This window comes from Mustela putorius, unplaced genomic scaffold (genome assembly GCF_011764305.1).
Source record: "Mustela putorius furo isolate JIRA1106 unplaced genomic scaffold, ASM1176430v1.1 tig00000083_pilon_pilon_pilon, whole genome shotgun sequence".
NCBI lineage: Eukaryota > Metazoa > Chordata > Mammalia > Carnivora > Mustelidae > Mustela > Mustela putorius.
Window position 1 is genome coordinate 43,842,955 of NW_025421273.1, and position 26,601 is coordinate 43,869,555.

Consider the following 26,601-nt stretch of genomic DNA (forward strand, 5'->3'; position numbering starts at 1 on the left):
CTCTGCCTACTTGTGATCTCTGTCTGTTAAATAAATAAATAAAATCCTTAAAAAAAAAAAAAAAAAAAAGATCCATGCACTTAACCTCCATTTTGACACTGAAGACCAAAAGTAAACAATCTTGCCTTAAACCAATATGTACTTTGTTGTCTTACATTACAGTCTTAAGCATTAAAAGTTGATGATATGGGAAACACTGTACGAAGAAAACAGCATGTGCATATCAACCTATAAAAGAACAGGTATACACATCAAGTAGATAACATACTCATAAAAGATGCCAAATTGTTGACAGTGACTCTTTCTCTTTTATATTTCCTGAAGTTTCACCTTTTTACAATGAACAAACAAGTATTTCTTCTTAATCATAAGAAAATCTACCTAAGGCAAAAAAATTTTAAGGAAAGATACTTGTCATTCATGGTGGTCCTATTTTATAGATTATAAGTCAGTGGTGTCAAATACCATGGTGACAAAAAGGTCTTCTCATGAAAACAGAAGGGTAGACATTAAGAGTGATACCCCAGATCCCAGGTCATTCACCTCAGCCAAAAAACTGGAACATACACTAGTCAGTGTAAGTAGGATTTGACATTTCTGAGTATGCCACCTTTCTTTGTCTGCAGGATTAGAATGATAAATTAGGGATTTCTATGCCCAAGTAGCCTCCTGAACTGAGTACTGTCTTTCTCTCACAGCCTTATTTACCAGTAACAATTTTTATAAAACAAGTAACAAAAGGAGACAGAGCACTGCTCAAATTATTGTTCAATGTATTATTTATTCTTCTTAGTCTAATGAAATGAGAACACATATATCAACTTTAAACCTTTTCCTTGTGATCCTAGTGTGCTATAATCTAATGATGCCATCAAGGTTATTGTTAAGGCCTGCATTGTTGTGTTTCTCTACTTTTCAATGATTCTCCCCTTCCTTCACTAGTCTTATGGATAAGAGGTTTTGGGGTGCTTGGGTGGCTCAGTGGTTAAGCATCAGCTTTCGGCTCAGGGATGGAGCCCCTAGTTGGGCTCTCTGCTCAGTGGGGAGCCTGCTTCTTCCTCTCCCTCTGCCTGCCGCTCTGCCTACTTGTGCTCTGTCAGATAAATAAATAACATCTTAAAAAAAAAAAAAAAATTAAGAGGTTTTATTCCTTGTGTCCCAAATTAACTATTCTATCTATCCCCATTTTTCCACTGCTTCATTTGGGATAGAATTTCTTTACGAATAAATCCTTTACCTTAAAAAAGGCTTCCCAAACTTGTTAAAAACTCACCAGAAACTTTATCCTACTGTGAAATTTTTTTCCTCAATGTACAAATATAAAGATTATTCTCCCTAGACTATAAACTCCTTGAGAACAGAGATTGACTGTGATAATTCTTTATTATTAGCCAGTACAGTTCTGAGAATGAAGAGGATGTACAAAATATTGATTTATTTCTCAAATGAAACTAATAGCTCACAAATTTAATAAAAACTAGGAGTCAGGAGTCCTCTTATCCTATTATTATCCTGTAAGGAAAAACTGGTTTGATTTGGATATATCCGCAACTATTTGCATATACCCTGAACATGTGATTCAACAGCTATCAGCAAAGTGTTTTTCCTCCAAAAGACATCTCCCACATCTTTTGTCTAAATATAAACTCTGAGCACAAGTTTGATCCTAAGGCAACTTCTTTAAGATGCCAAAGCAAAAATATCAAAATGTATTTCATTCTTATGATGAAAGGGGAAAGGTAAGCTTGAGGGAGAGATCAAAACTATAAAAGACCACTGCCAATAACCAAGCAGGTAATAAGATATGCTATTAAGCACACTACTTGATTATCCCATTCTCTGTTGAGACATGAAGGTAGCAGCTTTTGAATTTAAACCAGCTAGAGGGGGAAAAAATGAATATATACAGATAAGGAAGATATATTAACCAGAAACTTGAAATTCTGTGAAAACTCCTGAATATTAATATTTAAAAATAATCTTGTTATAAACAAAGTTTCAGTTTGTTCTGCCTTATTTCTTCTTCAGTTTGGTCTTTTAATGGTAGAGCAGTAACATGAGGCAGAGAAAAGATAAAACAAAGGATACCGAGAAGTAGTTTTTTGTTTTGTTTTTTTAAGGAGGCTCCAAGCCCAATGTGGGGGACTTCAAGTCATGACCCTGAGTTTAAGAGTTAGATGTTCTACCGACTGAGTCACCTAGTGGCCCTCAGACAAGTAGCTTCTAAGTGAAATTCACTCTCCCTCTCCTATCTTCCTCCATGAAAGGGAAAGCTGCATGGCTCCCACACTTAAAAAAATTTGTGTTAAAAAACAAAACAAAATAAAACAAACCCTTTGTGTTTATCATGAGAAAAAATATACTCACGATCGTATCTGGGGTAGGTCTGTTTCTATTTTGTGGCCTGTATTTCTAAAAATTTGTATAGCAGCTTCTGCTACCTTGTCATCTTCCATTCTGAGGCACTGTAACAGGGACTCATATGTCTCTGCAGAGTGGAACGAGGTAGGATGTGTGAAAGACAGAACCTGGAGGAACAGATACAACTTTAGAAGTATAGACAATGGTTTTAATCCATTAAAAGAAGGTAATTATTTTCTACTATAAATACAATTCAAAATACTGGGCTGCATATGCTAGCTATATAGAATAAAGATTTTATTTCATAGCTTCCTTTAAAATTTGTTGCATTTAATGAGACATTAGCAGAAATCTAATGCATTAGATTCCTTAAGAGAGCTGATCTATAGCGCTTGCCCTATTTTCTTCTTCCCCTCAGTCTATTCTGATACTGGGAATGCAGAAAACGTGGCTTCTTTTTTATGTGATGTGAACAAAATGTTAATACAAAGCTTTACTTCGCTGGCAAAAAGATTCTCTATAAGGGATATTTTAGGTGGAATCCATTACAAAAAGCTCACTGCTTGGAACTATAAGCAAGCCGTAATTGTGAACTTTCATCATGATTACAAACATAAGTAATTATTGCCTTATTTATTTCTACATAAGTTCCAGTCTATCCCAAAGGAATGTACAGCAAGTTAGACATAATGTATCTGCAAAGTTTACTTTCCATGAAGTAGAAACAATTTAGTTAGCATAATATCAGGAATAAAGGCTAAAAGTGGAAAAGTGGGGTGCAGGGGATGGAGTATATAATCTTCATTAACTTATTCAATAAGCACTTATTTACTCAGTTATAAAGTAAAGTGATGGTCTCATTTGGTTAGGTCCTTGTTGACAATACCTAGATAATATGTTGACATGTTAATAAATTGATAATATAAAACCTCGTAAGTTTTACTTAGAAAAAAAATGGGAGAATCAAATTCGAAAAACTGAAGCAACCTATTAAAAATGTTTATCTTAAAGATTTCATTCTTAAAATTATTTTAAAAATGTAACCTCATCATTAAAAACATAATTAGAATTTTTCTTGCTAAGCATATAAATTCTTTCCATGAAAATATGTTTAAGACCATTCTAATACAATCCCATCACTCTCTTTTCTATCTCATGTTCACAGCGCGGATTGTCTTTTCTCACTTAGCTTATATATTGTAGTGATCTAAATGTTTCTTTGCCTTCAATTTCTGTTATAATATTAAAAGACAGAATAATAAACCCTGATAATACCTTTCTGCTCCATCAGTGTTCCACAATCTAAAACCAACCTTGTTTCCTGTTACTCCTCAAAGCAATCCTTTTCTCTGCATAACTAGACTCCCAACAGTTCCTAAAGTATGCCAAGAATTATTTTCTTGTGTTTCTTTGTGCTGTGTTTCCCCTAGATTAAGTCATACCTTGTCCATAAAGTCTTGTTTGACCTGGCTCTTATTAATTGCTCTATTCTCTGAATTCTTTGGCATAAGAATATAAATATGACTAGAAATTGTTTAAAAATTCCCTGATCAGACAGATGCTATCATGTAATTCCTGCGAACATATTCCTACTAGTCCAGATGAAAGGTAAGACTGGATTCTTTAGAACATACTGTTACAAGCACATGTTAATAAATACAGGTATGCAAATGATGAATAAAACCGTAAACCCCCAAAATTATTATTTTATATAGTAAAACAATTACATTATAATGTAAAATAAATATACTGTTTTTATAAACTATGATTTCTACCACAAATGTTTAATCTTTCAAATAGTTTCCAATGAAATAAAGCTCAACCCTTGCATATCCTTTCTCTTTTTTGTATATCCTTATTAAATTAAATTAAATTAAATTTAAAACTGGAAAGGGATGGAGACAAAATTATCTCAAAAGTACCTTAAGAAGCTCAAGTCCTGAACGAATAGCTGTATCTGGACTTACACCCTCCTCTTCATCATCTGCTGTCCCCTCTATTGATTTATTCATCAGTTTTACCAGTGCACTATTAAAATGAGAAAAATCTAAATTAGTAACCTTACTAGATTAGTAACTGTATCCTAATTGCTTTGTGGCAGAATACACAAGGAATCTAAACATCAGATACAAACATGCTCCTGGAGGTAAAAGTTATTTTGTAACTTTTTAAACTTTGCTTCCTTTTTGACAGCTGAGCTTATTTTTTTAGTTTCTCTCCCCACACCACCTTCCAAACTCCAGGTGTAACTCTACTGCAAACCAACACAACTGAAATTAAAGGACACATACTGGAAATATAATTTAAATTAATATTGATTTCTATATATAAAGGTATCATTTACAATCTTGGGAAAAACAATAGATGGCTGTTGCTAAATGAGCAAATGACAATTCACTCAAAGCAAAATGTTGACAAAGATGTTTAAATTAATCTGATAATTAAGTTACCATCAGTAATTACATTCCTAGAAACTCATAGCAAAGAAGCAGTTCATCAAAAGTATCATGTTATATTCATAAATAGGCCCATCAATTAAGAACCATTTAGTTAGAAAAATACAGACTCTAAGGGGCACCTGCACCTTGATGTTCATAAGCAGTATTATCAACAACAGCCCAACTGTGAAGAGAGCCCGTATGTCCATCCACGGGAGAACGGATAAAGAGGTGGTACATATATAACAGAGTATTACTCAGCCATCAAAAGAATGAAATCTTGCCATTTGTAATGATGTTGATGGAACTAGCGTGTATTATGCTAAGTGAAATAAATCAGAAAGACAAATACCATATGATTTCATTCATACGTAGAACTTAACAAACAAAACAAATGAACATATGTGAAGGAAAAGAAAAAAAAAAGAAAAAGAGAGAGAGAGAGACAAACCGTAAGAGACTTTTAACAATAAAGAACACACTTAGGGTTGATGAGGAAGGTGGGTGGAAGATGGACAGGATGATCGGGATAAGGTGGCCACCTGTGATGAGCACCTGATGTTGTATGTAAGCCAGGAGTCACTAAATTCTACTCCTGAAACCAGTACTGCATGTATGTTAACTAACTAGAATCTAAATAAAAATTTAAAAAACCACTTAATTGTCCAACATTATCGAATTAGTTTTTCAAACATACCTAACCACCACAAAGCAATATTACTTGGTCAATAAAAAGCAGGCTTGTAGCAACATGGTACTATTTTAAGTAAAAGGAGATGTGATTTTTAGTTTTGAGACTGTGTCCTCAAACTGAAGATAATACCACCTTATTTTGAAGGACATTAAATATTACAGCAAATAGCCTAGTACATAGCAAATATTTAACAAATGGAAGCTAATGATCAAAGTTTTAGGTTAAAATTTTTCCTTTGGAAAAACATGCATATTTTAAATTATTTAAAAAATTTTAAGTACAAAATATATAAGAAGCACAGATGCATCATTTATACAATTTAAACCTCTTTTGGTACTTTTGTTTCCTTTTTACATCACAAGAATAATTTAAAAACCTTAAATATCTTCAATTAATAAAAAACTTTTTTTTAAAGAAAACAAATTAGGGAGGTGTGTAAACATTAGCCTGAAATATAATTTATCATATTATTCACCTATTTAAAATGTGTAATTCAGGGGCGCCTGGGTGGCTCAGTGGGTTAAAGCCTCTGCCTTTGGCTCGGGTCGTGATTCCAGGGTCCTGGTATCGAGCCCCGCATCGGGCTCTCTGCTCAGTGGGGAGCCTGCTTTCTCCTCTCTCTCTCTGCCTGCCTCTCTGCCTACTTGTGATTTGTCTGTCAAATAGATAAATAAAAATCTTAAAAAAATAAAAAAATGTGTAATTCAGTGGTTTTTAGTGTATAGTCATAGGGTCGTATAACCACTACCACAACCTAATTTTAGAGTTCTTCCCATCCCCCCCCCCAAAAAAACTCTTTTCCAACAGGAGTCACCGCTATGCACTTGTACCTCCTCTAGCCCTAGTCATCTACTAATCTACCTTCTGCTGCTATACATTTGCCGATTCTGAATATTTCATATAAATAAAATATAATATATGGTCTTCTGTGACTCCTTTCACTTAGCGAACTATTCTTAAGGTTTTTTCATGCTGTAGTATGCATCAGTATTTCATTCACTTTAATCCTGAATACTTTTCCAGTATATGAATATAAGACAATTTACCCATTCATCAACTGACAGACATTTGGGTTGTTTCTACTTTTTTGGCTATTATGAATAAGGTTGCTATAAACATTCATATACAGGTATGGGCATATATTTTCATTTCTCTTGGTCATATATACATGAGTGGAATTGCTGGTAGCTATAGTAACTTTGTTTTATCTTTTTGATGAGCTGCCAAACTGTTTTCCAAAGCCGCTCTATCATTTTACATTCCCACGGGCAATATATGAGGGTAACAATTTTTTTTGGATCTTTTTCAACTCCTCTTTTTGATTACAGCCATACTAGTGGGTGTACGGCAGTGTTTCATTGTGTGTACGCACACACGTATAAAAATATTCCCACCTCTGCACAAAAAAATTGCCTTATGTTCCCTTATGTGGTCAATCAATCTCCTTTTCCATGCTGGCAATCACTGATCTAGTTTCTGTCACTATAATTTTACCACTTCTAAAATTTCATTTATTTTGTGTCTGACATTTTTTATGTGACGTAATTCTTTTGATATTCCTTCATGTTGTTGAGAAGAATCAGCAGTTTATTCCTTTCTACTGCTGGAAAGTATTATATCGTATGGATATATCACAGTATGATTATCTAATTACCAATAGATGGACATTAGGTATTCCTAGTTTAAAGATAAAAATAAAGCTGCTATATGCAATTAAGTATATGTACTTATGGCAATTTATGCTTTTTTTTTTTCTTGTAGACAATATCTAGTATTGGGATTCCTGAGTCACATGGTAACATTATATATCTATTTAATGTTAAAACAGTCTCCTGTATCATCAACCCTTGGTATGGACAGTTATCTTTAATTTTAGCCATTCAAATGATTGTACAGTGTTATTTCTCATTGTAATCCAGATTTATATTTCTCTAATGAGGAATAATGTTCACTGTCTTTTCCTGTACTTATTTCCTATTTGTGTATCTTACTTGGTGAAGTCTGTTCAAATCTTCTGTCCATTTTTAAATTGTATTGTTTGTCTTACTGAGTAGTAAGAATACTTTCTATATTCTGGATATAATCTTTTATCAGATATATACTTTGCAAGTCTTTTCTTCCAGTCTGTAGCTTTGCTTTTCTTTCTCATAATGATGTCTTGCAAAAAGGAGAAAGTATTTAATTTTCTTTCACTGCTTGTGCTTTTTATGTCCCATTTAAGAGATCTTGTTCACCCCATACTTTGTTTTAAAAGTTTTATTAGCTCGGGGCGCCTGGGTGGCTCAGTGGATTAAGCCGCTGCCTTCGGCTCAGGTCATGATCTCAGGATCCTGGGATCGAGTCCCGCATCGGGCTCTCTGCTCAGCAGGGAGCCTGCTTCCCTCTCTCTCTCTCTCTGGCTGCCTCTCTGTCTACTTGTGATTTCTCTCTGTCAAATAAATAAATCTTTAAAAAAAAAAAAAAAAAGTTTTATTAGCTCTGACATTATTTTGTTTTAAAAAGTTATTTTTAATTTGAGAAAAATATTTTTGAATTAAACTTTGTTGGGCAGAAATGCTATAAAATGATACATGTATTTAATAAGATAAGTGTGTTTTAAAATTTTATAAATGTATCTGATTATTTGTAAGAGGTCAGCCATGCACTTACTTAGTAAGTTTTATTGACTACCTATTACGTGCCAAGTCTTAGGATCTGTCCTGAAAATATAGTGCAAAACAAGACAGGCATAATCTTTTTTCATTATAATGTGGGCTGATCACCATTATGAGTTGGGCTATAAGTATTGAAAGCAGGACTATAGTCTTTCCTCTTATTAAAGTACTTTCATTTCTAAATTAGAGAAATAATACATACTCCATATACTTCACAGGGGTATCATGCAGCAAAAGATTATTACCAATTCGAGTACATGTTCAAAACTGCTTGGGAAATCTATGTGTCTCTTTCTCTTCTATGCTGTATAACAATGGATACAAATTTTCACCATTTTACCTCAAGTCTAAATCCTTCCACTGAGCAGACTACCTACTTTACCTTTAACCTAATAGAGAAGAATGGAGGCCCTGAGTGAAAACCAGTTTTCTATACCCCTACCTTCTCACTTCCTCTAATTTCAACCTCTCTTCTTTTCTATTAGTACCCCTGAAAGGTATTTCAATATTCAAAATTCCTTCATTAAAAACAACAAAAGACCCTTCAAGTTCACTCCCTTCCCATCATCTCATTTTTTTTTTTTTAAGATTTTATTTATTTATTTGTCAGAGAGAGAGCAAGCGCGAGCAAGCACAGGCAGACAGAGTGGCAGGCAGAGTCAGAGGGAGAAGCAGGTTCCCTGCGGAGCAAGGAGCCTGATATGGGACTCAATCCCATGACGCTGGGATCATGACCCGAGCCGAAGGCAGCTGCTCAACCAACTGAGCCACCCAGGCGTCCCCCCATCATCTCATTTTTCTCCTTTACTTTTTATAGCTGAACTGTCCACAGTGGCTGTCCCACATCCTTATTTATCTCCTAAAGCAGAGTTTCAAAGTGTGACAAGGTGTTTTTCGCCTTTGATTTTCTCATACCTAAAGGTTGCTAAGTGGAACCTACTGGGATCCTGTTCAGTCAGGCCAGTTAACTCTGAGCTTGGGTAGTCTCCTCTGCTCAATTTTCTCTGTGTATCATGATGTGGATGTTAAGAAGGACTATCCTAAGCTCTTCTCAATAGTTGAGTCATCTGAGCTTGCCCTTGCTCCCTCAAAGAAACTATTCCGGCCATTATGATGTTTCTCCCTTTTCTATATCCAATGGATGCTTTTTAGTATCTATTTCTGGGTAGCATCTGACCCCTCCACCTTTTAGTCTGACTTTTTTGTTATCACTCTTTTCCAATTTTTCTTCCACTTTTGACCATGCCTCCTTAAAAAAATTTTTTTAATTGAAGAATTGTCATACGATATTATATGAGTCTCAGGTATAAAGCATAATGATTTGGAATTTATAAATGTTATGAAATGGTCACCACAGTAAGTCTAGTTACCACCTGTCATCATACCACAATGTTAAAAATTTCTAAGAATTTGATGAATTCCTTATCTTCTGCCACCCTCTTAATTTTCCTTAGGATTCAGTCCTCACCTTTTTCTTTTTAAAATTTACCCTCTCCCTGAGGTTTCAACCATTACTGCAATCACTACTTCACTCTCAACCATTATCCAAAGACAAATAACTAACTGGAGCATGCATATGTGTATTTGTATAAACACAAATCTGGAGAAAATATACTAAAGAAAAATTGGTTATATTTAGGATGATTTTCTACTATCCTCATTCCTTTCTTCCAAAGTCCTTCCTTATGGTTAAAAGTACATACAATTTTCTAACTACTTCTTGATTCCTTCTGCCTTTGTTTTGTCTAATTTTTCTTCCTAGAATAGCTACTACTGTTCATTTAGTAATTATGGTGTGTGAGGCATGGTGCTAAGTATTTTATATATCTATGTCATTTTAAGCCTCTTAACAATTCCAGTTGTTACTGTAATATATTCTTCTTCTTTTAAAGGTAAGAAAATTAAAGCTCAGAGCAGCTTAAATAATCTACCCAAGGACACAGGGCTAGTGGCCTGGGCTGCTTTTCCCCTGCAATCTTTACCTGGCTACCCTCCATAAAACCTACTGATCTATTTCAGAGCCTTCTCTAACAACGAATCCATCCTATACAATTTGGGTTATCTAACTATCCTTCTCCAGTTTACCCAATGTATTTCACAAACTGCTCCATCAAATACATGTTACATGAATAAGTAAACCATCTATTCGTAATTTAATAGACCATGAAGATTTGATTACACAAAAAGAATATCATATGACATATATATTTCTCATTAAAATTAATAAATTGGAATTTTGCATAAAATTAGTCTCTCAGAAACCCTAAGTTGATTTCTCTAAGCCTAAACACCTATGACATTACTGAAAAAACTGAGTTTTTGGTCTTTTTTTTTTTTTTTTAAAAGATTTTATTTATTTATCAGAGAGAGAGAGAGGGGGAGAGAGCGAGCACAGGCAGACAGAATGGCAGGCAGAGGCAGAGGGAGAAGCAGGCTCCCTGCTGAGCAAGGAGCCCGATGCGGGACTCGATCCCAGGACGCGGGGATCATGACCTGAGCCGAAGGCAGCTGCTTAACCAACTGAGCCACCCAGGCGTCCCGAGTTTTTGGTCTTTTAAGACTGGAAATTAACCACTAGCTTATAATTTACAAAAGTAATGAAACCCTATGAAGCTTCATGGAAACAAACAGCAAATGTCCTTATATGTCTCTTTCACAGTCAATACACAAAGGCAAAAGTACTACTTACATGTATTACATCCTTGATTTACCCCATTAGAATTAAACGGCATAGAACAAAGGACACTGACATCAAAATAATAAATCTGGTGGGAATGTAAATGGTATGGCCACTGTAGAAAACAGTATGGAGTTTCCTCAAAAAATTAAAAAATAGAAATACCATATGATCCAATAATTTCACTACTGGGTAATCACCCAAAGAAAATAAAAACACTAATTTGAAAAGATATATGCACCCTTTTGTTTACTGCAGAATTATTGATAATAGCTAAGATATAGAAACAACCTAAATGTCCACTGACAGAGGAATGGATACACACACACACACACACACACACACACACACAGTGCAATGTTATGCAGCCATAAAAAGAGACAAGGTCTTGTCATTTGCAACAACAGGGATGGACCTAGAGGGTATTATGCTAAGTGAAGTAAGTCACACTGAGAAAGACATAAACCAGATGATTTACTAATATGCGGAATCTAAGAAAAAAAAAAAAAACAAAAAACAGAATCAGACCTATAAATACAGAGAACTGATGGTTGTCAGAGGAAAGACGGATGGAGGGATGGGCAAAATGAGTGAAGAGGAGTGGGAGATATAGGCTTCTAGTTATGGAATAAGTCATGGGAATAAAAAGTACAGCATAAGGAATATAGTTCATGTACATACAATATCATTGTATGGTGATACATGGGAGCTACATCTGTGGTGAGCCATTGAGATATGTTCAATCACTATGTCGTAGAGCTGAAACTAATGTAAAATTGTGTTCTGAAGTAGACCCAAATAAAAAAATTAAAAATTACTTCCATCCTGTGGAAAAACAAACAAACAAATCTATGGTTTTGTCATTACCCAGCTGTGAACAAACCACTTATTCTCTAAAATCCTTAGTTTTATTCACAAGTAAGAAAATTAAGTAAAAAGGAATTATCAGTTAAAGAGAAAAGAGACAAATATCGCTGTCATTAGCTGAATTGTGTACTGTTGAAGTCTAACCTCCAGTACCTGATGTGATTATACTTGAAACAAGGACCTTAAAAGATATAATAAAAAAATGAAGTGAAATGTGGGGAGCACTATCCAATGACTATAGTCCTTATAGGAAGAAAAGATTAGAACACAGACAATGTGAGACCTTGTGAGGAGACCGCAAGAAAGAGGCCATCTGCAAGTCAAGGCTTCAGAAGAAATCAAACTTGCAGACACCTCTATCTTGGACTTCTAGCCTCCAAGCTGTGAGAAAATTAATTTCTGTTGTTTAAGTCACCCAGTTTGTGGTATTTTGCTATGGCAGCCCTAGAAAGTCAAAACAACTGGCATTTCAATACAACAAAAGCAGTAGTTCACATATCATAAAATAACTAATAGCTAGAACCAGCTCCTCTAATCCAAGGCTGTTTAAAAAGAGAACCAGGGGAGGAGGTTGGGGGAACTAGGTGGTGGGTATTGGAGAGGGCACAGATTGCATGGGTGTGGTGCAAAAACAATGAATACTGTTACGTTGAAAATAAATTAAAAAAAAAAACACAAAAAAAAACACATTCAAAAAAAAAAACCAGAGAGAGAGAAAACCAGTTAAGTGCTTTGTAATAACCCAACATGAAAATGAAGACGTATGGCTTATCTATTAAGCCAGGCTGCTTAGTGTTACATGTTGTCTCTGATTCTCATAATCATCCAACAGGGAGCTATGACAAACATATTGGAGTTAAAAATAAAATGAAAACTCAGATAAATTACTGGGCTTCTTCCAAAGCCACAAAACTGGTATGCAGTAGACACCGGTTATAAAACCAGATTAGTCTAAGGGGAACTTGTGCTCTTTTCAAAATACTATTGTTTTTACATATTTCAAGTAAACAGTGATATATACTAAAGGAATGTTGTGTGGCCATCAAAATGGTAAAGAAAACTCAAAGACAGACTGATAGCCTTCAGATTCAAAATTTTCTTCTTTCTCCATTCTTGATGTTCTAGGTTTTCTTTAATGAGCACATACAGGCTAAAGATAAGAACCCTTACAAAATAAAAAAGTACTGAAGTAAGCCAATGACCAGAAAACAAGCAGGCCCTTCTTTCAACTTCAATATACATCCTTCTGCCATTAAAAAGGCATACAGGGGAACTTTTTAGGTTTTCTTAGGGACCCAGAATTTAAACTTGTAACACTGTGGTTTCAGATTATGTTCTATTTTTGAGTGAATATATTTCCTAGCTTACCTTATGGCTTCTGAATCAATGTGCACAGGTGCAATTCTTTCCAACAGAAATTTGACCATCTCTAGAAAAGGATTTGTTGGCTGCTTAGGATTTGCAAGTTTTCGAGCTATTTCTCTCTGTAGAAAGGAAAGATTTTACCTTAAGTGTGATTTTTCAAAATAAGAATGATTATAGGTAACAAAAACACTTAAAGATCCAAAACCAGCAGAATTTGCTTTAGACCTGACTAAATTTCTGTCTTAGATCCTGACTAAAATTATATACTCATCAGGTAATCAATGCAAAATCTGGACTGTGGAGAACAGAAAGGGGATGACATGGTATGTATGACTTATACTTTCTTTCTCAAATTTCTCCCATGAAGTTATTGCTTAGTAAACAATCCTTTTTAATGCTTTATTTTTAAAAGTTAAAAATTTAAACTTTCATGGGTATGTCTTACTAGTTAATTTCAAAATCTATTTCAAACTAATAAATATAACGTTTATTTCATAATAATTTTGTAGTATGTGTTTTATTTCAGTTAGTGATTTTTTTTTAAAGAGGGGAAGATTCGTAAGTACATAATTTTTTAGTACATAAAATACTAACAGTTTTACAAAAAGTAAAAAGTAGTACATAAGTAAAAGTAAAGGTAGTACATAAAGTTTTTTAGTTCTCGAAGAGAATAGCTGATTTCAAAGACAGTGATATTACATCAAATATCTTCTACAGAGAAAACACATTATTGAAAGAATTTCTAAAATATATAGAGCGTCCAAAGAGAAGGTTAAATTTACGAAGTGCTGGGCACTGGGGAAAGAAGTTTAATAACGAGGCCTTTAACTGCTATCTGTAATAAGTAAATGCAAATTTTGTCTGAGAGTTTAAGCACATTAACAGTGCTTTCCAAAATATAAAAGCACTAACAAATAATAGTCACTTTTCATAAAAAAAACAAAAACAAAAACAAAACAAAACAAAACAAAAAAACCCAAACCCCAACATTAGTGATACATGTTCAGATGGACAAGGGGAAAAGGAAAAAATTCCTACTGTAGTTTCAGTGACATCTAGACATAAATTAATTATAAAAATATTAAATTAGATACCATCCATATTTGTTAACAGAGCATGTCTTGGGAAAATTTCTTAGTCTTTAAGAGATGCCTGATTTATTTTGCAAGCTGTAACCAACTCAGCAAAATTTTAGCATTTGAGAAAATAAAAAATATTTCAGTTAGAGCTCAGTCCTTACATACTTTGCTCTAACTATAGATATATATTTTAAATCTGAATTCAAGTACATTACTATCTTTTGAAATCAAACTTATTTTGTGTGGATCTCCCTAAAAGGAGATTTTTTTTTCCTAGTAAAAAAATTTAAATGCTTTAGCCCAAGATAAAGTCAGTAATCATTTAATAACAAATAAATCTATTGGAAAATTGCTAGACAAACTATAAAGTCAGTACTTTGGAACAGATTACTAAAAAAGGAAAAACTAGGCATTGGGAGAAACAGTAATGGTGGAAAAAATAAAAGGAAATGTTAAAGGGAATAAGAGTAATTCAGAATTACCTAATCAGTCATAACACTATAAAATACACGTAGGTACATAAATGGTAACACTAGACACAATAAACTTTTATTTTTTTAAAGTAGAACTTGAAAGTATATTTAAAGTTGGGCATGAAGCCCAACATGACCCTAAGATCAAGACCTGAACTGAGATCAAGAATGAGATGATTGGGGTGCCTGGGTGGGTCAGTGGGTTAAAGCCTCTGCCTTCAGCTCGGCTCATGATCCCAGGGTCCTGGGATGGAGCCCCGCGTCAGGCTCTCTGCTCAGCAGGGAGCCTGCTTCCCCCCACCCCCGCCTGCCTCTCTGCCTACTTGTGATCTCTGTCTGTTAAATAAAATAAATAAAATCTTAAAAAAAAAAAAAAAAAAGAATGAGATGATTTACCCGACTGAGCCACCCAAGCATCTGACAAAATTAACTTTTAAAACGTGACGTTTTTGTATTCCAATATAACCTTACATTTAAGTAATCCCTCATAACAATATTTTAATGCATGCAATATTTAGGTATTCTCACCTAACAATGATATGTGATAATCTTAAGTGATACTAGGGATAAGCAGCAAGCTAAATTAGTTTGTGACAACAAAAACCAACTAATTAGTTTATAGCAACAAATCAACAGTTTCCTTATATTCTTTACACAAGAAAAAAAAGTATACCCACACATACTTTCATGCACAAACAAGAAATTTTATAACTGAAAAGTAGTTGACATAGCTTTAAACAGAAGTAATCATTTGTACTCCTTTTAGGAAATGACAGCAGAAAGAATAAAGAAAATGAATTATTTCTGCATACCTGACAGTATTTCCAAAATTTCTCACCAACTCCAGTAACAGCGCAGATTGATACTATTACTGATATTTACTAATTACATAAATTATTTAGTATTTTAAGCACCCTTAACAAGTATCAAGGAAATACAGAAATAGTCCCTATTCTCTCTTTTTTTAAAAGATTTTATTTGAGAGCACCTGAGTTCAGGAACAAGTGGGACAGGGACAGAGGAAGAAGCAGACTCCCTGCTGAGCAAGGAGGCAGAGGTAGGCCTTGATCTGGGGACCCTGTGATCATTACCTGAGCCGAAGTCTGACACTTTACCGAATGACCACCCAGGTGGCCCAACCTCTATTTTAACAAGCTTACAATTTATTCATTTTGTTATTACAAAATAGCTTTAAAAGTCTGCATCTGGGGCTGCCTGGGTGGTTCAGTGGGGTAAACCTCTACCTTTGGCTCAGGTCATGGTCTCAACATCCTGGGATCAAGCCCTACATAGGGCTCTCTGCTCAGCAGGGAGCCTGCTTTCCCTGTCTGCCTGCCTCTCTGCCTACTTGTGATCTCTCTCAGTCAAATAAATAAATAAAATCTTTAAAAAAAGAAGTCTGCACTATATATCCTTTGTTCTTCATACATTTTTCTTTTCTCATTTTGACAATAAAAAAATGTTTGCTTAAAAAAAAAAAGTATTCTTTCACATACAGTGTTCCCTCGCATATTCTGTCTTCCTAATCAAAATGTCCCATAAGAGGATTTTACAGTATCAATATTTTTTGCAGCTGGAAACAGTAAAACTAGATAAAGGCAAATTCTCATGAGAAGCAGCTTCTAAGGGTTTAACTTTCATGTTACCTGTTGTTTTTGGTTCCTGGAGAGATAGAGAGAGATGGGTGAGTTTCCCCCACCAATAAGCAATTTTCTAGACACAAGCAGGATGTCCTACCATTCAGCTCAATTCTGATACTGTCTACCCTGACGTAGCATCGGTGGGTTCCCAGAGGTTAAGAGTTCAGTCTTAAGGGACTGCTTCCCCCCAACCCCCAGATATCAGTCGAAATCCCAGGTTGTTACTTACACTTCCAACCAACCGGCTGTAAATCTAGGTTCCCACGATCCCCTCCTTCTTGGGGTTTGAAGAACTCGCTAGAGTAGTTCATCAAACTCCAAGCAAAATTTACTTCTCAGATTACTGGTTTATTATAAAAGGATGCAGAACTAGGGAAGAGCCAGAGGGAAGAGATGCACAGGACAAGGTATGTGGAAAGGACAGAGAACTCCTAATCCCTCCGTGAGCCTGCTCCTCTCCCCAAATCTCCACATGTCCACCAACCTGGAAGCCTCACTGAATCTTGTCTTTCTTGTTTTTAATGGAGGCTTCATTACATAGGTTTGATGATCAAATCATTGGCAACTGGTGGCTGAACTCAATTTCCAGCCCCTCCATTCTTCCTGGATGTCAGAGGGTAGTAGGAATGACAGTTCTAACCCTCTAATCATGTGATTGGCTAGGCAGGGAAGCAGTCCCCACCCTTAGGTGAGTTGCCAAAGGAACTTATTAACATAACAAAAGACAACTTCCCATCTCTCAGCACTTAGGAAATTAAAGGGTTTTAGATTTGTGCCAGAAATGGGGGACAAGACCCAATATATATTTCTTACTATAAATCATCACACCTCGTTTCATTCTCACTGAACCATAGAAAGGTTAAATTAAAAGAAAACAGGAAGCACATGATGATTGTTACTAAATGCTAAGTTAGCATCTCTCTCCTTTTGTTCTTTTCTTCTCTACTTCTTCCAGGAACTATACCTATGTTAATATATACCAACCAGCCTTAAAATTTCAGACTTCTAAACACAGCTGCTGCAAGGCCACACACTGTTATCTTCTCCTACCCTTCAAACATATTTTCTGCTAACCAATCACTAAGCTAGAAATACAGCAGTCATTCTTGATATAGTGGTCTAATCCCCACTCGCCCTTTAAGATTCGATTCTGGAATCACTTATTCTAAAATAAGCTATTCCCATCTCCACCCCTGCTGTTCCTTTCTGTTACCAAAGTGCATGATTCTATCAGAATACATACCAGACCCTATTCTCTATTGAAATATCTGCCTGCCTCTGTCACCTAAACTGCAACTTCAGTGAGACACCATGTACAATACAATTTACTAAATCCATGTAGTGATCTACAATGGTGTCCCTTGATCAAGGGACAACCCAAAATTTGGCCTTCAGAAGATACAATGCACATTCAGATAACCCCACAGGGAAGGGTTTTTTAAGGTGTGGTCTATGAAAGACTGGTATCAGAATTACTTTAAGACTTTTTAAAAGATGGAGATTTAGGATCCCACCAACTTATTTTAAGAATTCCTAGTGTTCGTTATAAATAACCCACAAGAATTACTTTTCATTTGCATCTCACAGGGCAGTGCAAGAGATCTAATATTAGGTCACAGACAAAATTTCATCTTATTCTAAAAATCTTATGAGGCTGGTAATATTTATAGGTGAAGAAAAAGGAAGCTCAGAAATATTGAGTAACTCACCAACAGTCAAAATGGTAGTATATAGCACAGCTGAAATTCAAACCTAGGACTGTCTCAAATGTTCAATTAATAAGCTTCCTGGAAAATCTTGAAGTTTAGCTCATAGGGAGGTGCTACAGCATAAAAGAGCAAGCAGAACTCATGGTATGGCAAATATGTGATCCGTCTCTAGGACCAAAGTGTGGAAACTCAAAACCTGAAGTCCAAAGGGAAAGCCAATCTATCCAGCACGTATCATAATACCATTGCTCATTCTCTCTCACTACAGCATCATGTATACATGTATTAATCCACAGTATGTGTCTATTAATCCTTGCTCAAAGTGTTTGATCTCCATTCCCACGAATTCTGTTACTGAGTAATGGTCACCTCTTGAGAAGTGACTGCCATTTAGAAAAAAAGGAAGTGGTAGTATATACACATTAACAGGGGACAGAAAGAGATTCTCAGAGATGGAACAAAAGCTACATAGAGCGACAGGAGGTAAATTTTGTGTATTTCTTTTTTTTTTGGAGGTTTTATTTATTTATTTGGCAGAGAGAGACACAGTGAGCAAGGGAACACAAGCAGGGGGAGTGGGAGAGGGAGAAGCAGGCTCCTTGCTCAGCAGGGAGCCTGATGTGGGGCTGGATCCCAGGAGCCTGTGATCATGACCTGAGCAGAAGACAGACACCCAACGACTGAGCCACGCGGGTACCCCAGTGTTTGTGTTAATTCTTCTTTGTTCTTTTCTTAAAACTTCAGAATGAAACTGTCAGGGAAAGAGGAATGTGATACTAGAGGATATATGTTAACTAGTACCAGCATCCCTTGTGGATAAAGACAAAATTATATAGATATTCTGGAAAACAGCAAAAACTCTAACAGTAGTCATTCTTCTGAGAATTTAAAGGGTATTATAAGTCCTATTTTATACTCAAGAATATACAGATAAGTTAAATAATGTACTCAGAATACACAATGCTAATGTAAAAGCCAGAAATTACTGTGAAATATCCATCAAAGAAAATAAACTAAAAAACATGAATAGCAGAAATTTTTTCTTCTAGAATAGAGTTCTATTAGCTATTCTGTGGTCCATTACTTAAAATATCCTCAGAATAACCGCCCCCCTTCAAACCCACCAAAAAGTATCATTACCGTGCTCTTCCTAGTGCAACCGTGGTCCTCATATCTACTTTGCGGGTTGCTAAAATCAGGAGTGCTGCCTGGCTGCACTGCAGGGCCATGGTATTCATCCTGAGATATTTTGGTTACAAACATCTGTTTTACATATACTTTTTGGATTTGGAAACTCTTAAGATATTTATGGTCTGACAAATAGTAGGAATTCATGTTATTTGCAATTTTTTCAAACTCAAGCTCAATTTCTGTTTTCTCAGACCAAAAACACCCCTTGATTGTTCTTTCTCAAGGTCATTTGTTGAGGAGTACTCAGTTTGTACTGGCTCCTCCTACAAACAATGGAATGTATAGAAAGAACACTATTCAGGACCTGTAAGATCTAGACTCTACCTGCAGCTCAGCTACTATCACCAGCTGAAACCTTAAAATTCACTGTCTTTATTTGCAAAATGAGGTAAAACTGTAAAATGAAATCCCCCTTTTTTAAAAAAGATTTTATTAATTTGAGAGCGTGAGAGCGAGTGAGCGAGCACGTGTAAGCCAGGAGAGGTGCAAAAGGAGAGAGAGAATCTCAAGCAGACTCTGTGCTGAGCGCTGAGCCCCATGTAGGACTCCATCTCATGTCTCTGAGACCATTACCTGGGCCAAAATCAAGAGTTGGACATTTAACCCACTAAGCCACCCTAGTGCCCTTAAAGCAACTATTTCTAAGGTCTTTTCAAAATATTTCATTCTATGATCCTATTACATTAGTAGATACCCTGCAGGACACAGTACTCTAGAACTAGAATACTAAATGCCAAAGACATAAATGCAACCTTTTAACTGTTTTCAGCAAACCACCCTGCTCAGAAGGGCAAAAGCAGAGGCAGTCTGAGCACTTGGCATCTCCTCATCCCTAGGCGGAAGAGAAGAGTCCACTGTTCTCTTCCCTAAATTAGCTTCCCCTCATCTCTTCTCATTCTTTATTTTTTAAAAAATCCACTTAGAGACCTAATATTCCAAGAATGAATAAAAAAATACCTATTCCATGCTCTCAGACCACTTTGTATATACATCTATTATAGTCCTCATCACTTTATACACAAATAATTATTGCACTCTAATTCTTTCTAGAACAAAGTTAGACATAAATATCTGAAATAATTTTCTTTTCTCTTACTCAGCTCTGTAAGCCTGGTCCCAAACACAGTAGTTGTAACATATGTAATACAAGGGAAATATAATTTATTTAAATCCTAAAGGGCAGTGCAGGGCCAGGCATTAGGATATATATGCACAGATACACCCACTAATTTTCTAATCATCTTATAAGTTTTTTAATGTTTATAGATGAGAAAAATGAGGCTACAAAATACTGAAGAACTTACTAAAGGTCACAGTGGTAGTTAATGGTACAGCTGAAATTCAAACACAGAAAAATGCTGAATAAATGAATGGATGAAGTTTTCCTTCCTGATATTTTCAATGAATACTGGTTTTCTATAAAATAAAGAATCCAGGAATAGAATGAAGACAAAAGCCTAAAAGGAATTACCTTATCTATAAATGCATATATGGCAATGTAACTGCTGCTAATTCATTGACAAGGGTTACTTCTATGCTAATACGTGAGTGAAGAAAATGCATACATACTTAAGCATTTAGAAAATTCTATTTACTACTAAATACAAAGCATACTGTCCTGCTCAATTCCTAGGACCAACCTCCCTGGCTTATTTCTCTCATTTTTCCTGGAATTTGGCTAAACAGTAGTAAGAGAGCTAAGCTAACCACAGATATAGTTCCAGATAATTTTGAGTTCACAATATTGTTAAATTAACACAAATAATTTATGTAAAGCAAACTTTAATAAAATATAAATTTCAACAAAGCAAAGCTAAAAGAACATGTGCAGAAGTATAATTTACTAACCACACAAACATCTGCCTGTTTGCATGAACAGGTTGGGCTGATTAATAACTCCAGCTGAGATCGTAATTTTTCATCATCACCAAGAACCTGGTTAAATTTCTTCACAAAATCTTGTGCTTTCCCAGGGTCAGGCAAATTCTCTGTAAAATTGAAAGAGAATCAGTATTATAAAAGAAAAACTACGAAACTAAAAGCAAGCTCTCTTAAAAATTATGCTGAGCTATCAAAAAATAATCAGCCTCACTTGTTCTTAGAAATTAAGATGATTACTTTCCTTTACTTAGTATTAAATTGATAATCCCATTATGTAAATTGTCTGTTTTGATGTTTATTACACATCTATATGGAATGAATAAACAAACTCACTTGCTATGGTCATCAGCTTTCCAAACATGGCAGAACAGTTAGCCTCTGACTGAAATTTAAAACAGAAACAGAAGTCATATGTGCTACCAAATATCTGTAAGAAAATCCAATTACACATTAAAAAAAAAAAAAAAAACAACTAAACCAAAACAAAAAACATCACAAACCAGTCACCAGAAAATCTCTACCTTAAGTTGATAACAAAGAACAGTGGAGTGGCAACAACTATTAAGTCAGGACAAAGAGAAGAAAAGGTGATGTCATAAAGAGGTTTTAAATATTAAAAAGGAGTACATAACTTCCACAAGGAAAACATCTTGCCAGAATATGGAACTGAAGATAATGGAAATAATTATCATCAAAATTACTGTGAATTCATACATCAAAAAAAATTAACTAAAAATGTTAAGAATAGAAAAAAATTTCTTCCTATTCTGAATAGTTCTATTAACTATTCTGTGGCCTATTACTTAAGTAACCTCAGAATATCCTCTGCCTTCCAAAAAGTAATTCTGTATAATCCAACAAAATAATAAAGCATTACTTTATTACTAAATTTGTATGACATTGGAATAATTTGGATCAGAAATCGGTAAACTATGGTCCCATGAACCATCTGTTACTGTTAAAGTTTTGCTGAAACACAGTCACAGTCGTTCATTTACATATTGTCTATGACTGCTTTTGTGATTTTGGAAACAGAGTTGAGCAGTTCAACAGAGACTTTATGGCTGGTAAAGCCTAAATTTTTGTAATCTGATCATTTATAAAAAAATTTTGTCAACCCTTGCTTTAGCATCAATAGACCCTTGAAGGGTCTCTGTCTACAAGTTCCTAGTTAAGAACACCTATTCTGATAGCAAACACATTTAGAAATATATTAAGAAATTAATTACATTTCTTTCCTCCATCTTCCAGATGACACTGGGCAGAATTTTTTTGTTAATTTAACTTTGCCATATTTATAGAATTGGTACCTAATTTGATATTGACTCTACAATGAAGGACCCAAAATCATGGAGTAAAAAAAAAAAGCAAATCATGGTTTCTCACAAAATTTTATCTCGATGTTTAATTCTAATTATTTGAAAATGGATGAACCATATATAAATTCTTAGTATCGAAAACGATAAACTAGAAATTACCATTTATTTGTTCATGCTAGAAAATAAAATTTTGTTATATTCATTTACAGTGAAAATACAGCTTGGAAAACTAGAGAAATTATGTGTAACCAAAATTTGGAAAACAATAATAGTTTTTACTTGCTTCAATATATGTAACTACACAAAAACTGAGCAATGACCATAACAAACTATTAATTTAAACAAATCATGAACCTACTGTAGGTTGCTTGTGCAAATCCAACAGTTCTCGTACATGACTTCTAAGCATGTTCTGACACTTCCACATTTCATTGAGAGCTCTGTTAATAAATATAAAAAAAATATGTAATATAATAATCTGGTAATTATTCAACTTTACTATTTTTCTTGCTGTATTGGATAGATACACCATGCTTCTCCATCTATTTAAAAATTTTAAGCAGCAGCACCAGCATTTATTTACGGGATTAAGACAGGTTAGTTTAAAATAGTAAATAAAAGGCTTCTTAGGAAAGAAAGTATTTAAGAAGTTTTAGGAGGATGAATAGGATCTTCTAGGTAAATGGGGACTGAAAGACTTTTTTTTTTTAAAGATTTTATTTGTTTGAGAGGAAGATAAAGCTTTAGTGGGAGGTTGTGGGAAGGGAAGAGCGAGAGGGAGAAGGATACTCCCCACTGAGCAGGGAGCCAGATGTGGGGCTTGAACCTAGCACCCCGAGATCATGATCTAAGCCAAAGAGTGACACTTAACCAACTGAGTCACCCAGGTGCCCTGGACTGAAAGACATTCTAAGCAGAGGAAACTAGAATGTTCTAGTACAAAAAAAGATAAAATGGCATCAAAATGCCTGGGATAGGTAACAAAATTTTTTTTTTACAGACTTGGGGCAGAGAGTGTAAATGAAGAATCATCGGGAAGCGGGAACATACTGCAGAAAAGGATCAGATCATAAAGGCATTTTCATGGTAGGCTAAAGAGGTATGAATGAAGGGCTGCAGAAGTGAACTTCACAGAAATGATGCAGATTCAAGGCATCAAATTTAACTTGAGTGTTTATTATTCTAGACTTCCTTCTCTCCATGAAAGCAATTTTTCTTCTCTCACAAACCCAGTTCATAATTCCAGGAGCCCAGAGGGATCTCTGAGATATTAGTCTATGTTGGAGTATTATTTGCCAATATTTTGAAATATAGAGAGATCAAAACCTTAGGCCAGGGATTTACTACCTAGGGTGAGCATCAGGAATCACCTGCAAATTTTTAAAAATGGCCAAAGTCCCCTAATATAATACACTAAGGACCCAACATAAGTTACTGCTGTAGAATTTCTGCTGAAAATGCGTAAGCCCAATCTAATAATGAGGAAACACTGGATGAACCCAAATTGAGGGGATATTTTACAAAATTGGACTGGACCATGCAATACTCTTTCCCAATCATCAAAGTTATAAAAGATAAAGAAAGGCCAAGGAATGGCTCCAAATTAAGAAACTAGAGACATGACAATGAAATATACAATCTGTAATCCTAGAATGAAAAATAAAAAACCTCATAAAGCACATTACTGGAATAACTTAAATACACATTAGATTAGACAATGATATTGTATCAATGTTAAATCTCTTGATTTTGGTAAGAGTACTCTGGTCTTATAAGAGAATATCTTGCTCCTAGGGAACACTGAAATATTTAGGGGTAAAGGGATCTAATGTTTGCAAATTACTCTCAAATGGTTCAGAAAAAAATATTTATGTAGAGAGAAAGAAAAAGTATATGCAAATGGCAAATGATAAAGCAAATGACGAATCTGGGTAAAAGGCATATCATAACACTTTGTATTTTTCCCACAACTTTTCTATAAGTTTGAAATTATATGAAAGTTAAAAGACAAATACATAAAATACAATATACACATATTATAATAATACACACACACACACGAGCTAAGGTTCTTTTCAGAATAATCAGAATTCTGGGGTGCCTGGGTGGCTCAGTGGGTTAAAGCCTCTGCCTTCGGCTCAGGTCAAGATCCCAGGGTCCTGGGATCGAGCCCCACGTCGGGCTCTCTGCTCCGTGGGGAGCCTGCTTCCTCCCCTCCCTCTCTCTCTCTCTGCCTCTCTGCCTACTTGTGATTTCTCTCTATTGAATAAATAAAATCTTTAAAAAAAAAAAAAGAATAATCAGAATTCTTAGTGACAGGACACGTTTACTTTTTAAAAAGCTTTATTACAATGGAATGACCACACATTCTAGTTGGCCTGGGACAGTTAAAGTTTATGCCAAGTATGGATCAAAAATATTAATAGCGCCTTTCAGTTTCAAAAATATTCCAATTCAGACAAACAATCATATGGTCATTCTACACAGGGGTGATCTGAATATATTTTCCTGATTAAGAAGCAGTATTTAGTCCTTAGGATTTGTACTGTAAAGTTCCAATAGTGTAATTTAGATCCCTTTCAACAGGTAGACAAAAGTAATTTTGACGAGGGGATTTCTTTGAATCCCTGAAACTGTTTTACTGACTCAGCTGCCAAATATGTCTACACATATTGGAATTTTTGCTTTTAATTTATCTGAACTTCTAAAAATTTTCTGTATAAACATTATCTAAAGTTCTTTTTTTCCTTGAGACCATGTGTGAGTGCAAGGGGTGGGTTGGGTGGGGGCAGAGGGAGAGAATCTTTAATCAAGCTCCATGCCCAGCCCCTCCCCGCAAAAAGCCAGAATGGAGAGTCAGACCCTTAAAGGAATAAACCACCCAGGCACCCTGAGGTTCTTGATTTAACTAGAAGCAGCAATAATCCCATCAACAATTAGATAAGGTAAAGTAATTTTACAAAATCTTTAACTCCAAACAATCATTTAAAAAGTAACTTACTTGACAGCATTTGGATCCAAACTAGCATATAAATAATACAAGCATTTCATTCTCTCTTCTGTTTCCAAGTTGTGGGGGACAAGATACTGAGCAAAGATTTTCTCTACCAACAGTCTATAAAACAAAAAATCCCAATAACAATTATTCTATTGTTTTTTAGAAGTAATAGCCCTTTTATATTTTAACCACCTCATGCAAAGATACCAGATCTATGTGTGTAAATACAGTGGAAAAGATCAGTAGGTGACCAGTTCCTTTTCTTGGAGTACGGTCTTTATTTGATTGTTCGTGGTTCTTGTTTTTTGTTTCTGGAGTATTCTCTATGCCCAATGTGGGGATTGAACTTGTGAAATTAAGAGTTGCATGCTCTACTAAGACAGGCAGGTACCCTGGGTTAGTTATTTTAAAATTTAGAGCTATGGTTGCTATGTTATTTAAAATTTAGAGCTATGGTGGCTTCACTTTTTGTCAGTATGGAACATTTGTTCTAAAAGGGTTTATATGTTATTCCTAAATACAGGGTGCGAGGCTGTGCCAGCTATTCTTCACCACTTCTGAACTATAGGAAATTACTTAGCAGTCATGGACAGCTAATTCTCAAAGAAAGAAAGAAAGAAAGAAAGAAAGAAAGAAAGAAAATCCTCCAAATCAAACCAAAACAACCTAACCCCACCCCATACACATTAATTTCTTCCAATTACAATCCAACTCCTTTCCCATGCGGTCATCTAAAATCAGGGGGACCTTCCTTCATATTACTACTTCCTGAAAATTTAGCTTTTCCTGTGTGTATCTGATCTCTCTTCTCTCCACAGTCTAAATTCCTTAATGATACTGGAATAACCATCTTGCTAAGCTTATATTTATTAACTAGAACCACAAGAATAAGACAATACAAGAAATCTTCATTAATCAATAAAATACACAGCCAGTGATGCAGAAGTTATCAGGCTAATTCTATCAAACACTGCAAAGCACTTTGCAAAAACCAAAATCATTACTACAACTCAATATAGAATTACAAGCAATATTCAGAAAATGAAACAATGTAAGTCCTTAACACGAGGAAAGAAATTTTTTAACAAGTATGGGGATGCATGTTAATTTGACATAATGTGACAATCTCTTCCCAATATACACAAATACAGAATCATGATGTTATATGCCTATAATCGTTATATATCAATTGTTCCTCAATTAAAAAAAATCATAGCACTGCCTCTATTGATACCTATTGTGTTGCAAAAAAGTA

The 26,601-nt window shown here is 35.0% G+C and overlaps 1 protein-coding gene across 2 annotated transcripts in view; it reads right to left on the bottom strand.

The window, feature by feature from the left end:
- The window catches only part of PDS5A (PDS5 cohesin associated factor A), a 143,060-nt gene that overhangs the window by 44,075 nt on the left and 72,384 nt on the right, over positions 1-26,601 (bottom strand). For both annotated transcript variants that reach the window (XM_004764023.2, XM_004764024.3), the window contains exons 13-19: positions 25,350-25,463; positions 22,707-22,788; positions 21,363-21,411; positions 20,997-21,136; positions 13,060-13,175; positions 4,284-4,389; positions 2,368-2,528 (exon numbers count right to left, since the gene is read on the bottom strand). In XM_004764023.2, coding sequence (XP_004764080.1) covers positions 2,368-2,528; positions 4,284-4,389; positions 13,060-13,175; positions 20,997-21,136; positions 21,363-21,411; positions 22,707-22,788; positions 25,350-25,463 — 768 coding nt within the window. The remainder of the gene's footprint in view (positions 1-2,367; positions 2,529-4,283; positions 4,390-13,059; positions 13,176-20,996; positions 21,137-21,362; positions 21,412-22,706; positions 22,789-25,349; positions 25,464-26,601) is intronic.